Source organism: Podarcis erhardii (genome assembly GCF_964252035.2).
Source record: "Podarcis erhardii genome assembly, chromosome: 1".
NCBI lineage: Eukaryota > Metazoa > Chordata > Lepidosauria > Squamata > Lacertidae > Podarcis > Podarcis erhardii.
Window position 1 is genome coordinate 61612269 of NC_138497.1, and position 15533 is coordinate 61627801.

Sequence of the window (15533 nt, forward strand, 5' to 3'; positions counted from 1 at the left end):
GACAGGATAACTCTTAGAACTGTGTTATGTGTGAAAGGTCCTGCAAAAATAGATGCCCACTAAATGCAGAATTACTCTTGATGAATGTTTCGTGCCACAGAAACATTTTAAGTGTCGGGGAAACAAAGTAAATGAACTTGCAGTAGTTGCTTTCATTGTTTCTCTGCCTTCTGCTGTAATTATAATGAAGCACAGAGGTAAATTACTCAGAGAAGTAATTAAGCAAAGGGGAGGGGAGACAGTGGCACCTCTGAAAAACTGTGTTCTGCTTCTGGCATTTTAATGAGTCAGTTTTATAAAATGATAACAGTATAAACAAAAACGTGTAAATAGGATTTGGGCTGGGACGTCTATCAACTTCTTACCAATGATAAGAGATGATAGGAGTTGTAGTCCATCAACATCTGGGTGACCAGTTTCTACACCCCTGACTTAGAATGCACAAGTATGTGCACATGAACACAGCTTAATCTTTGTAGCCCCAACTACAAGCTAACTCTGTTAGCATTCATTCCTTGCTACCTACCTCTCACTCCTCTTCCCACTCAGTCTTGTTTAGTTACAAAACTCTGTGAAATGCAATACATACCACATTGCACAACTCAAACAATTCACTGGAAAGGCAGCATATACATATTGTAAAAAAACCAGGGGCTGCTGCCCTGGCTTACATTGCTTTCCTACCCATCAACCCAAGTTCCAAACCCCTCTTTATAAATTTCCAAACACACCACCCCTTCACAGCTCTCCTACTCTCTAAACTCTACACCCTGGGGTCAGTCCCCACCCCCTCACAGCTCATCCCAGTCCCAAGAGATCTGTGTTACTGTCATCAGTGGCTATGGAGAGGAGAATTAAAAGGAGTGGTGGTCAATGAAGGAGGCCTCTTCCCTGCTGAGGCAGCTCTCCAGCCACAGACTTACTTTGCTGACGCTTCTTCCTCCATAGCCTCTGACACGGCTGAAGCCAAAACAGCAGCCTCAGGGGCAGGTGCACAGTAGCAGCTGAGCAGTACGGCTGCTGGGAGCTGCCCTGGCCCTTCCTGGCTGTTTATCTGAGCCCATCACTCAGTGCTTGCACCACTTACTTACTCTCTTCCTTGGAGGTTTTTAAGCAGAGGTTGGATGGCCATCTGCCATGGATGTTTTAGTTGAGATTCCTACATTGCAATGGTGTTGAACTAGATGACCCTCGGGGTACCTTCCAAAATGTTTGATTCTATGACTTGCCTACCTCCCTGTTTCCTCTGGCTGCCTACTGCTTTTTCTTTGCATTGAAGTTGGCGTGACTGCATCTCTTAAAAACATAGAAACAAAATGAAATAATACAGTAATAACACCAAATAAATAGCAACTGGTACTTTCCCACCAAATAGTAAGAGCAAATGTCCAGTCTGTCTAAAAGAAGCTAGAAACGTTAAGGTAAATGAATCAGAATAGTTTTCTACAGATGGATGTACATATTGCATTCCCAGAAAAGAAATGCAAGGGTCATATTTATCATGCGGCTTTGCTGGATTTCATATAGTTGATATCGTTAAATCTTCGCATCAAAATGTAGTATTTCTACTTGAGAAATCAGGCTAGTTTGAGAGCTATTTCCTTCATGATTGATCATGAATCTGCTAAAAGGGAGTTTTAAATATAACATACTGTTTACACAATAAATGACAAATTCATTGACTATCAAGTCTGCAGATGTCATTCCTTGGCATAATCTTGATATAATCAATTTATCAATATATAGTCATGAAATCTGAGAAGGGAATTCTCTCTTGCAACTGATGCCATCTACGCTGTTATAGGGAAAACTGCCTGGCACTCCATATACTGTACTTTGCATTTCTGCAGCAGTCATTTTTATTTAACATATTTTATATACCTCTTAATTGAAAAAAAACTCTCTAAGATGCTTTAAAAATATATAATAAAATACTAAAATTCTCAGTAGAAATCAGTTAAAAACTGAAGTATTCAGAATATATGAGAAAGACCAAACTGAAGATTTTCCTGCCTATTGTCCACTCCTTCTGCTCATTATTGGTCACATTTTTGAATGGTATTGTGGCAATATCAACTGTGTAATAGGTGCTGAATATATTTCAAAATTGCATGTTTATAATAAGCATATATTTTTGGTTATGCCATAGACTGAGGATCTACTTTGGGGATCTTGGGGAGGGGAGGGACCAGTTGCTGAAAAGAGTTGAAAACTGAGATAGTTGCAGAGGTTTAGAAGAAAGAATAATGGGAAGAGAGACTGGTAGATTGGGTTTAGATGGAAAGGCATATTATTTAGATTTAAAAGAAATAGTTTTGATGATGGTGATGTAACTAAGTGAAGGCTTGTTATCCATTTTGCACATATATGATTGCTGCTTTCTAATGACTGGATGATGAAGGGAACTGTAACAAACTATGCTACTGTGGAACAGTTTAGGACAAATGAAAAATACGTATTTTTAAACAGATGCTGGAAATGATAGTTCTTACAACACCAGGATGTTTTGAATTTTTATTGGGTTTATTTATTTTACCTCATAAAATTCATACACCACTTGGCTGTAAAAACAACTACAACCTCACAGCAGCTTACAATAAAACAGTAAGATTACCAGTAAAAAATAGTTTTAAATAGCTATTTTAAGCATTTTAAAGTGGTTTTTTTTTAAAAAAAAGTCACTTGGAATATCTTATGTCCTCTCACGCCTGGCAGATATGTGAAATTCTGCAACAACTTTACTTTGATCCATGATGACTACATTCTCAAATGCACAGGGTAGAGATAGATTCTGAGCAGTAGAAGCATGTGAGGGGTAGCTGGCCAGATTGAGACCAGCAAAGTGCTCTGCCTGAATCCACTACTAACCCAAATTAGCAGTAACTCAGTGAAGGCTTGTTGCCCATTTCTGCACATACTAGTATATGATTGCTGCTTTCTTATGGCTGGATCCCGCACCACTCTGCTTACATTTGAATGGGTTTGCTAGGACCATTTAGAAGTACCCAAGCCCTCCATCTCTTTCATTTGATTAATCCTTCAGCCTTTCAGAAACTAACATGGGTGTACCGGTATGTCTCATTGAACTAAAGAGAACTTTCATCTTAGTAGACATGCATAGGATTGTGTTGTCAGTAATCTAAACTGGAGCTGAGCTGAATTTTGTGCATTTCAGTTTTCATGAGGATATTTGCATTTTTGACAAGCAAGAAACTGTCTGAATAGAGATGCAAATTACATCAAAATCAGAAGTATTTCATTACTTTTCATCCATGTCTTGGACACCAAGTCCTGGACACAATCTTTAATCAAGCTACATGTCAGTAGAAATTATCCATTGTGATGCTGAACACACTTTGCTTGTTCAGGTGATTTCAGTGGAGCTCTTCTCATGAATAAATTGATTTAAGATTCATGCCAAGAAGAGGAAGAAAAATATTCAGTTTACCTAAGATATGTTTATATCAATTTTTCCTAATTACAAGTGCAATTAACATTATGTGCTTTTCTTACTCCTCGTTTACCATTTGAAAAATGGAAATTTTTCAGTTTAAATGAGTCTCTCTCTGTTCTAAAGCCATTTTGGTACCGCACAGACTATGTGCACTTCATTGGTAAGAAGCCCCAACAAACACAATAAGACTTACCTCCAAGTAATAAAATCTTTCATAAAGCCTCTCTGTTTTCAGAGCCTGGTTTTTTTATGCAACTGAGTAAGGCATGGCTCTTTCTGTTTGTTCTGGTTCTCCAATAAATGCAGTAAGTAAAAATAAACGTAGCAGAGTTTTTATATAAAAAAACTATTTTTAAAAATTAAAAATATGATTTTCAGAGATTTACGGAAGCATATGATAAAATGTAATCAAACAAAATGCAGCAACAAAAAACCACCCCAAAATAAAACCTCCATCACTGAGAACTGGTTGGCACCCCTTAGAGAAGCCTCTTGTTAAAAGCTGGTGGGTGGGGCATGGCCATTTGTTGAGACATCTTTGCAGCTCCCATCCAGTCTTTGACTCCTGATCAGGGGCTGACTTTGGTAATATGGTGCCCCGAGTGAGGACAAATTTTGGTGTGCCCCCTAAATATTTATTTTCATGCCCTCCTCTCTCTTGCCTTCCATTCTGTGCATGCTCTCAAGTACACTGTATCATAGTTGCGGCAACTCAATCACCTGCCTGACTGGGCCCTAACTTTGAGTAGGAACCCATATAAATATAGGTGTTGTTGTTATTTTGTACCCCCTGTGCAGGGGATCCACCCGAAATCTGGCACTGTCCTGATGCTGTTCTTGAATTGTCTAGGTGTGCCTTTGCTGTTCTGCCCCCGTAGGCTGACCTGTACCATTGTTAGCCTTGAATAAAGCTTTCTTCCCATTCACACGTCAAGTGCCTCGGTTGTGGTGTTTGGGGCGGGAACCAGGATACCCAAGAAAAAAGACCAACTGAAAATAGAACGGCCTATATTTCATGTCATTCTGCAAATCTATGGTGCAATCGTACTTGGAATATTGTGTACAGTTCTAGCCTCATAAACTAAAGAGGGTTGTTTAAGAGCTGGAAAGCATTGAGAAAGGGCAACCAAAATGATCAGTGGTGTGGAGCAACTCTCCTTTCGGGAAAGGTTACATTTGAGGCTTTTTAGTTTAGGGGAAAAGGCAAAGTGGAGGGACTTGATAGATGTGTCTAGGGTTATGCAGGGGTAGATAAAGAAGAAAAGAACAAGCTTTTCTCCATCCCTGATAGTACTTAGGCCCATCTAATGAAGCTGAATTTTGAAAGATTCTGTCAAGACAAAAGAAAGCGCTTCTTCACAAAACACATAGTACCTCACCACAAGATGTGCTAATGGTTTTAGAAGGATATTGCCCAAATTCATGGTAGTTGAGGGTATCCATCACTACTAGCCATGATGGCCATACACTCCCTCCAGTGTCAGAGACAGTATATCTCTGAACACCAGTTTCTGGGAATCACAAGTGGAGTGATACTTCAAATGGCTCACAAATGCAATCACTCCGCCAATTTGAAGAGGAGGAGATTAGGGTCAACTACAGTTCCTATGATTCTGATGCATTTGAGCATATTTTAAAACCTTCATTTCCACTTCAGCAGAAAGGCAAGCTAGGCAAAGGCCTGCTTAGCTAGTGAGCATAGCTCTGCTTGCCTCTGGTTACTGGCTCCTATCATGAGCAAGGGGAATGCATTACTTAACTTGCATTATGGGGTAAATGACCAAGCTTTGTGGTGGTGTTGGAGATCCTTACCATGGTAATGTTTCTGAATTGAGAAGGATTAAAAGCAGGGACCCATTTAAGGACTACAATGGAAGGGTGAGACTACAGTGGTACCTCGGGTTAAGTACTTAATTCGTTCCGGAGGTCTGTTCTTAATCTGAAACTATTCTTAACCTGAAGCACCACTTTAGCTAATGGGGCCTCCTGCTGCTGCCATGCCGCCGGAGCACAATTTCTGTTCTCATCCTGAAGCAAAGTTCTTAACCTGAGGTACTATTTCTGAGTTAACGGAGTCTGTAACCTGAAGCGTATGTATCCTGAAGCGTATGTAACCTGATGTACCACTGTATAAGGAAAGAAGAGAAGGCTCGTAGGCAAGAAAATCCTCATGTAGACCAGACCCAGTTCATTTTTGACTTTCTGCTTCAAAACTAGCTCCTTAAATTGTGTCATGAAGCACTAACAATGCTTCATGTATAGGTTTAAAACATTTGCATTGTTTAGTAGTCTTAATTGTGTTCCAAGTTGAACTTGGAATGGATGCCACTTTTTTGAGCCTGATATTTTGATTACTGGCTGATATTAAATAACACAAGAACATAATAAACTATAATTTGCATTAGGACCCTAAACGGAGTTATGACAAGGTGTTGGGCTTTTTGCTTTATTATTTGTTCATTGGCAAGGTTTGCTGCTTTTGGCAGTGCTGTTTATGAGCTCTCAGCATGAAGTATTTGGGGGTATGTAAATAGGATGCCTCTTCTCCTTTGGTTATATGTATAATAGATTACGTTGGGTTTTGCAGTGCAAACAGGTCTGTTGTACTGAGAATATGAATAATGTTGGTTTCCATAATTGCCAACATCTGGCTTCTCATAAATCTGTTAAATTGCACGGAAGTAGAATTAGAGTCTGTGTTGCAAGTAAAGCAATTACATGGAACTTCACAGGCAATATGGCCCCATGCTCATCTGTGAAATTCTTTTAGTTTTGAACTGTAAAATCTATGCCTCTAATCTATTCTTTAGCCCAGATTCATATGTTATGCATGGTGTAGAATGAAACCTTAACACAGCAAAGGAAAACATTATTTTGCATCTTTTCAATGCAAAAACACCCAAGCATGGCTGTAGTGACATTTTTAACCAGAAGTGTAAGTAAAAGCCTACTGAAAAGAGAAACAATGAGAAGTAAGTTAAGGTAACTAGTTTGTATTTTCCCATTAAAACAATTACTTCTCATCAATTTATTCATGGCCTTAGTTTTATTATAAGTATATAGCTTTCCTTTTCATGATTCTCTTGCAGCTGGAACATAGTACATGGTATTTGGTTTGAAGGTACCAGGCCACCTTTTCATTAGCTAAAGTGCTCCTTTCAAGTTGCATTATTATATGGAAAATCAAGAAAAAACTAATAAATAATGTGCACATTAATAGTCCTTGAAGATGGAAAGATTATGGCTATTTATTTTGTCAAAATGAAGCAGCAAAATGATCATTGCAAGAGAGGTCTTCTAGGGAAGGAGAACTGTCTAATGGGAACATTATTGTAAACTGAGACTCAAACTACACATTAAGCAGAGCATTGTGATGTATATGTGTGTGCAGCCTGGGGAAGGTTGCGTTTAAATAGAAAACTAGACAGAGAGGCTTTTTAACCCTTTTCCCTCCCGTCCTTTTCCCAACCAGAAATAGACCTTCCCTTGTGGCTCTTTTTCTTTTCCAGGGATGGGGAGGGACATGAAACATAATTAAGGGAGAAGCACTTAAGGAGCTTGCAGTGAAGGAGTAGATTTAACCCTATTATTGATGCCCGGAGTGCACAATTCAACAACATTCTAATGGACGATAGAATCGCTGCTTGCCACTTGTGTTGTAAATTGCACATTCCATACTGCATGTAATCTTTTAAATCACAGCCAAAAGAAAATCTTTTGCTATGCTAATATATGGTAAGATCATTTTTCATATCATATATATATATAGAGAGAGAGAGAGAGAGAGAGAGTGTCTAATTGTGTCATTAGCATTGTAGCTAAAAATAGATTTGTGCAAATGGGGCTCATATGTTTTGCTGCTTTTCTGCAGTATTTAATTAACATTGCCACATCTCTAAGAGGAAATGAACCAGTAATTTTTGTTTGCTGCTGAAATGTCTACATGCAAACTTTTGAGCTGCTCATTGAGCTCCAGTGAAACAAATAGGACAATCCGAAAGGGTAGGCAGAGGGGAACAAAGGGGGGCTAACTCCCTTTTCCTGTGTCCTTCCAGATAGGGCAGAAGGTGGGATGGTGCTTTCCTATTTTCCTGTTCTAAGTGGCTGTTGCTATTTTTTTTGTTTCTGCGGGTTTCTTTGCTTTTGAGAAACTTTTCCCTCACAAAGAATTTAATGGGAGTGGAATAAATTATGCCACTTAGGACAGATCTGCAACCTTGCCTAGAACACCCCTTGTGAGCACCTCCTTTTCGCTGTTCAGTGTTGGAAAGGAACCTTCTGCAGGAACCTTTCCACAACCTTCAACACCTTCCTCTCCAAAGGTGGACTTTTCTCTCCTCCTCCCCTTAGGGAGATCTGATGGGTCCTAGGGTCTCAGGGACGATATGACTGCAATCTAAGAGAAAACAAATTGTAAGCTAAAAAAGGACACAGTGTAAGTGATATTGTTGAGCTTCTGAATCCCCCATCCTCAAAGGCTCTTTTTTAAACCTACAGGTAGGGTCACAATTTTGTCTTCTATGCAGCTTTCAGTTAAATATATTGTTGTGTCTTATTATTATGCTTCTCCATTGTTGGTGTAGTTTGCACTTCCTCAGCTAAAATGTGTGTGTGTGTGAATGAATGGATGATCCCTGAACTGAAAATCTTTTCAACTTCATGAATTCTTCTCATCATATAAAGAGACAATATCATCTCTGCTCATTTCCTCAATTGGCCTGCAAAGCACACTAGCTGTGAAAGTTGTAAACAGGGCTGCTGTTGTAGAATTATTATTGTGAGTGACTCTTGTCTAGAGAGCAAGTGCTACTTTGCTAATGCTCTGTAATTAGATCCACACTAATTTGTCCGTGCCACTTGAATACAAGCCCAGAATAGAGAGACATTAGAAATACGTTTTGCTCTGGATTCCTTTGGGGTTAGAATAAGTGCGTCTTCTAACCAAGAAATATGAGGTGGATTTTCTGTTTCACTTTTATTGCTACTAACCTAAATTTCAGGTTGAGAGGACTGTCTTATTTCTGCTAAAGACAGGTGTTTTATTTCATCTGTAATAGTAACTGGTTCATATATTATCTTAGCTGTGTCTCTTACATATGAACAGTATAGCGTTGGGGGAGTAAAGCACATAAGAGACCAAGTAGGCATATTTAATTGCTCATGTGAGTGGTTTCCTTGTGTCAGCAGTACAGCATTGGAGGAAAGAAGTCTCTGAAATTAGATTATTTGTGATAAAATAATATAAACCTTACTTTTTTTAAAAAAACCCCAAAACACTCAAGGCCAAATTGCCTAAATGTTTATTCATGGCACTTTCCCTTTCCTCCAGAATGTATGTCTGGCTTTTCTTTTTCATGCCCTGCTTCTAACATGGGAAAACCCTATGACTGCTGTTAGCATGGAAGTGTATTTGCTCATACAAAAGCTTACTTATGTCCTTACTACTTCCTTTTCCTGTACAAATCCAAGAATAGCCTGCTACTTAGGAGCAATTTACTCCTACTCAGTATGTTTTTTAAAAAAGACAACTACTGGTCCCCTTCCGGGTTTTTTTTTTTTTTTATATCATTCTTTTATGCCCTCGAGAGGCAACATAATCTCTTAACCATTAAGCATCTAGGAAGAGTTATAATAATGCAAGAACAGAAGTTTCTAAAAGTTGTTTCTTATTTATTTTACTTGGTTTTGATTCAACTTGAGAAATAACCTTTTTAAACAAATCATTTTAAGAGTGTGGGTGTAGAAAGTATATATGCTCTTAGCAAAGCAGGCCTACAAATCCAGTCTCAAGTAAATTCTTGATGTTCCCAAAGAACTATGGATCACACAACTTGCTGAAGCCCAATAAACTCTTCTGTATTGTGCAGATATTGATGAATGTGCCTTGAGGACTCACACTTGCTGGAATGACTCCGCCTGTGTGAACCTGGCAGGAGGATTTGATTGCCTCTGTCCATCTGGACCATCCTGCACTGGTGACTGCACACATGAAGGAGGCTTGAAACGGAATGGCCAAGTATGGACACTGAAGAAAGACAGGTGTTCTGTTTGCTCTTGTAAGGTAAGTTCCTGTTTGATTTTTTTTACTCTTTTAATAATCCAGTTTCTTCTTTTCCTTGCATATTTTTTTAAAATAAGAAACCCATTTTAAAAGAACTAAATCCATGTCAGACTGTAGGCTGAATTCTTCCAAAATCACCTGGGCTCCCCCTGGAGAGTTGTAATCTGAATTAATCTTTTCTTGATTCCTTAAAAAACCTAAAGCAAATTAACTCTAGCAAGCAGGTTTGCATCAATGCAAAACTGGTATGAGAAAACAACAAGTAAACTTCCTGGTCTATACAACTCTTCTATTTATGAAACTGTGAGAAGAAACTTCAGTGCCCTGGGACAGTTGTAGGTGACTGAAAAGATGAACACTGCTGGATGCTAAAAATTACATTTAAGGGAAACCTTTCCCTGTATGATAGATAGCCCTCACTCATACGTTTCACTCATGCCTTTCAAACAAAAGTGCCCTCACCAGCAGAGGTTTGTATGGTGGCAGCAACACACACAACATTTATAGTTCATTAGTATTCAGGGCATTGTTGCAGGAATCCATAAAACCCTGTAAGGTAAATCATTATTATAATCACAAAAATCACCCAGTGAGCTTGTTGCAGAGATGGAATTTGGACTGGGAATTTCCTAGTTCACAATTGTGCCACATTAGCCCTCATAGAGAATTATGTTTGAGACTCTATAAAGGTCAAAAGTGGTGAATTTGTGAAATATGAAATTTACTTGGAATATTTGTATCAGAAATATTTGCAACAGAAGCAATCTTCACTACTCTCCAGTTGTATTGCATTTTGGAACACTGGGAATAATACGAACCCATCCTCAAGCAACATTTTAAGAATATTTATGATGCAATCATGCATGCAAAATATGGTTTTATAAGACTACTTTTCCCCTTTCCAAAAGCATTACCTGAAAATTTAGGAGGAACCTTGCATTCTTGCAAAAGGAACTGCTGGTGGCAAAAATGGCTCAGTAAACTTATTTATTTCATAAAATTTATACACCACTTGAAAACTTCAAAGTGGTTTACAAAAGAAAAAACAGTAAAATCAAGAAAAAAATCATAACCATACTTTAAAACATACAAAGGTCAAAATACTAAAACATATTAAAATTACCTCAACTTGTTTGCACGTCTCCAGAAGGACTTCTTCACAGTCAGGAAGAAGTTATTGAGAATATATTTTGAGGAACGAAATAGGGATAATACCACCATAAAGAGCTACAATATCATCATTTGGTGGGAGCATCTCAACTTTTCTGAGCATTCCAAGTCCAAGTGAAGGTATAATATGACTATGCTAAGGCCAGCATATACTGTTTATGGGTCTTAATACAGTTTATTGCTAGTTAGTCAGGACTATTTATTAAAAGTTATTTTAATATTCTATAACAATTGGCTCTAGTAAATTATGTATGAATTTTTCTACAGTGCCTTAATTGAAACAGAGTCTGGTATCTTTCACATAAAATAAAACCTCTTTCCATAAAATGTTCTGTTGAATGTACTCTTAGCTCGCTGAAATAGCTAACAAAATCCTAATTGTCCCAACACTGCTTCATATGTGAATGTGGAATTAAATCATCCACCCTATGGCCAATGATATCCAATTCTGGCATAATGTGCCCAGGTTTGGACCATGTGAAGACACCTTTTAAAAATAATAATAATATTTCACAGATAAGTGAGGAAGGGATTACTGCAGCAATCCACCAGACATAATATTTCATCTAATCCTCTCTAAACATACTGGTTTTTGTTCCTATGAATGAAGGCAGAATTTGCTAAAACATTAAAATTCTAACAGCTTAATTAGTTGAGTGCATTCATTACCCAAAGTAGCCTGAAGTAGATTTTCTCTGCTTTCTCAGAGTACATCCCTCAAGCCTTATGTGAATTATAACAGCATTGGCGGAGCTGTGTTGTCTTTAATCCTGTTTTCTCTCCCCCCCTCCCCAAATAAAGCAGCTTTACTGACTTACTAGTATGGAAGCTAGTGTTCCCTGAAAAGAGATTCCCAAGATAGACAATATATGGGGGAAGACATGATTTAAATAGTGATGTACATATTTTCATCTGCTTGATTCAAAGTGGATCTCAACAAACCAAATTGCTTGGCCATCGTATGGCTTACCTTTGTGTTCAAAAAAATAACTGGTGCACAATATGCAAATGGAAGGCGCCCCTTCCATTTGCAGAAGTGTCTTTGGTCTGATGCAGACCTCTGCTGATGGAAAGCAGGAAAGGTAATCTTCATATTCTTCCTTCGCTCTGTAGCCTCCCATATCACCTTCTAGGCAGTTCTGGGGTGTTCCCCAGTTCCCAGGAGCAGATTTTCAGAGGGCCAAGATGGCTGAAGGGGGCAAAGAAGGAATCAGTCAAAATTGCCTTCCTTCTGTTAGCGGTGGTATCCACTGCATCAAAAACTCTCCCTTTAATATAACAGACAAACTGGATTCCACTCTAAATATTTAGAAACGTACCGTGTGTTTATTTTCTGAACTCAGTTGCAAATTCCGGCCCCATGACAAGCAGCAGAACATGAGTCTAAACATTCCCTCACACTCCTACCTGTGAACCTCCCCCGTAATACCTTGCCTGTCCTTTTCAACATACCAAGCAGTTGTGGTAATGGGAGGTCCTCTCTTGAGGCCTCTCTGTTTCTTCCTCTCCCTCTCTTGGTGTCTTTAATGCAGTGCATCATGTGCCAGGGATTCTGGGATTTATCATTCTTCAGGCACCCGAGGCCTTCCTATGTCTGTTAAGCATCCTGGAAAATACATATCCTAGACTATGGAGCACAATGTCTACAACATGAACTTGAGATGGGTGAACTTTGGCAAATTTGCTTTGGATTCACTTGGAAATAATTTGAGGTTCTCCCCTCCCCCTGCCAAACCAGGAAAAGCTTTCCAAGTCAATTCAGGGGTGGAAATATGGGAGGTTGTATTCCTTCTACCACCGCAATTTATCATGCCTGCACCTCTTTATTATGGCCCCATTAGACATAGTAGCTTGCATTATATTGAATTGGGCAAGAATAAAGGTGCACCAGTGAGGATGGGGAAAGAAGCCAACACTGTGAGTCATCTTTCAGCATTACACCTCCTTCTGCAGTGTCTTTTGCCTGCCCCTGTATAAATAAATTGAGCCATTATTCCGTATGGGAGTGATGAAAGACCCTGCAGGGACAAAATACAAAAGTGGTAATGAGGATCCCATGCCTCACGGGGCCCTTGGCTTCTCCCTCACATTTGTTCTTTGCCCCTACAGTGGCTTCAGCGCTCTTTACTGGATGTAAAGAAGAAACAGAGTTCCGTTTTATTCAGTAGGTGTAAAGTGAGCAAGCAGTTCTTCTGCTTGGATTTTCTGAGGCAGGCTTAATGAGCTCCAGAGTTCTTTTCCAAGGCTGACTCAGGGGAACTTCAGCAGCATCTCCAAAGACTTGGGCACCATGGATAATCACATTTCCAAGGGTCCTTGGCACCTGGAATGCTACTGTTTAATGCTCATCATGCCAGGGAGAAAGGAAGCGGGACCTCACCAGCAACAACTCTCCATTGTGATCCACCACCAGTTAATTGAGAAGGTGGTGATCCACTCTAGTGGCAGTGATCCTGGCAATGGAACTGAGAAACCAATTATGATCTGGGTTCAAATTTAATTGCAGTTCAAGCTTGGGAGGAGGAAGTAGTTAAGTTCACCATTAAGAGTCCTCCTTTCCAGACTTGGGCATGAGCATACAAGCAATACTTAACAGATCTCATTTATTGATATAAACCACTCTACTAGTAATGAATGGAAGTGCACTTGTGATTTTGATTGATTCCTTGAACCTGTGCTTATAATTTATAGAAATTTGGTTTTGGAAAGGATCCTGGGATCTGTAGTTTGTTAAGAGTGCTGGGGTGGTATCTCTGTGAGGGGTAAACTATAGCGCCATGATTTTAAACCAGAAAAATAGTCTCCTTTGGAAAGTTCAAAAGCTGTCATGGATGCTTTGGTTGAGATTCCTGCATTATAGGGGGTTGGACTAGATGTCCCTTGGGGTCCATTCCAATTCTACAATTCTTTTATTCATCTGACTTTTAAAATAACTTGTTACACAAATTCACCACCAGTTTTTCCTTTATCTAAACCTCTGATTATTCCAAAGTATTAGCTGCTTTCTTGTCACTGGGCTCAAATGACATTCTTTTTGTAACTTCTCTTGGTGTAATTAGTTGAAGTACAGGTGTAGTGGCGTTTGGTGGTGGTCATAGTGATGTTGGTCACTGCAGCTCGCTTTTCATTCTTATTTTATCAGATGAAAAGAGACTAGATTTCCCACTTGTTCAGTCTGTGCACATAGTGGAAGAATTATTTAGAAATTGCTGAGGTTATTTTAAGAGATGGATATTTGACACTCCAAAGCAACAAGAGACTTTGTGCAGCAGAAAAGGCTACATATTTGTGACACTGAAATATTGGGGTCAAATTGCTCTCTGTAGAGTGCAGAGTGAACAGGTCTGTATACAAAACATAGAATACTACGAGAGGCATAATAATTCCAATGATACTGAAAACTGTGTTGGAAAAATATGAAATTCTAATTAAGTCCCAATACCAGTTACATCAAGTATATGGACTAGGTTGCACTACATATTTAATTTGAATAATTTAATTTCAGTATCACTAATGAACCATTGCAAAACTTGAGTGATGCTGAACTCTGCTGCATTGCCCTCACAGGTGGTAGCAAAAATGTCTTTTTAAAAGGGGGAAAAATGAATACCAAAATGAAACAGATGCAAATAAAACATGAAGTGAAACACTTAAACAATAATAACCGCCCACTGCAAGACATGAAAGGAACTAGCCTTTGGCTAACCATAGGCATCTTTAAAGTGTTTTGGGTTTTTTTTGCTTGCTTTGTTTTTGTGTGGGGAGACACACTGTAATGTTCAGGCACAATGTTCTGCATAGAATTCAGGGTTGCTGTTTTATTTTTGTTTTTAAAGAAATAATGCAAAATTCCTAATTCTAATTCCACTTTTGAAACAAAACAAGGCTATTCCAAACTCCAAAATCTGGGCAGAAATTTGATTGATGAGAACTGGAAGCATCCCTTTCTCAGATGTCTGGATGTGCCCCTGAATTTTCACTAGGCACTAAATCTCTGCTAGGCTGCCTCTAATATTCCAGGGTTCCAAAGCTATGAAGGCTAGAAATATTTTTCTTATTAATAAAACCAGTTGCAACCTTTTATGAAATGGTTCCTGATTGCTTCAATTTGTTTATCAATTTGTGTAAGCAGTGCTTTTCTTCTAGAAGAAAAGGTGCTTGTACTGCATATGCTTGAGTACCCCCAGGGGGGGAAAGCACTGGGTGTAAGCTTCTTTCATACATGAAAACCAGCATTCTTGCTCTTTGAAACATGGGCAACGTTTGAGCTCCGGGTGAAGTAGCTGTGTGACAACGTAGCTTGACATTTACTATGCCACTGATAACTGATGTACATTTTCACATTTGAACTGCAAATTTACTGTACTCTCACCTGGAGATAATGGTTGTCTCTTCAGAAGTTCAGCAGCACAGTGAGTCTCAGCAGCTGCTGTGCCAGCTACTTCTCGGGTCTACCTGTCTCTTTTCTTCACCCTACTGTAGGAAGCACAACTTTGAGAGATAGTATTGCCTATGAGTAGGTGGGCTGAAAACCCTGTTCTTAAAAGCAGTTGGGGATGGGTTTTTTGTTTTGTTTTGCTTGAATTAACCATTCAGCAAATGAAGAACCCACTACCTAATTTGAAATAATTCATTAGTATTCTAGATTTCAGTTCAATGCTATGCATGTAAAAGCATTGAAATTATTTATTCACCTATAATAACAGGTAGAGTTTCCAGCACAATAATTCCTATAATTATCATCCTCACAATTTGAATAAACTCATTTTCCCTTTTCCATCAAGCCAACGCATACTACTTCTTTTTTTACATTTTAAAACAATATTGATGCTCTAGTTATCACAAGGA

General features: G+C 38.8%; 1 protein-coding gene and 1 long non-coding RNA gene across 10 annotated transcripts in view; one reads left to right on the forward strand and one right to left on the reverse strand.

The window, feature by feature from the left end:
• The window catches only part of NELL1 (neural EGFL like 1), a 407721-nt gene that overhangs the window by 379822 nt on the left and 12366 nt on the right, over positions 1-15533 (forward strand). For all 4 annotated transcript variants that reach the window (XM_081834787.1, XM_081834789.1, XM_081834790.1 and 1 more), the window contains one exon: positions 9322-9515. In XM_081834787.1, coding sequence (XP_081690913.1) covers positions 9322-9515 — 194 coding nt within the window. The remainder of the gene's footprint in view (positions 1-9321; positions 9516-15533) is intronic.
• Positions 9522-15533, reverse strand: part of LOC309327456 — a 53000-nt gene continuing 46988 nt past the window's right edge. For 5 of the 6 annotated variants that reach the window (XR_014150542.1, XR_014150543.1, XR_014150545.1 and 2 more), the window contains 4 exons: positions 15058-15161; positions 12138-12291; positions 10639-11874; positions 9522-9702 (listed from right to left, as the gene is read on the reverse strand). This is a non-coding gene — a long non-coding RNA (uncharacterized lncRNA). The remainder of the gene's footprint in view (positions 9703-10638; positions 11875-12137; positions 12292-15057; positions 15162-15533) is intronic. The other variant, XR_014150544.1, reaches the window with a different exon arrangement.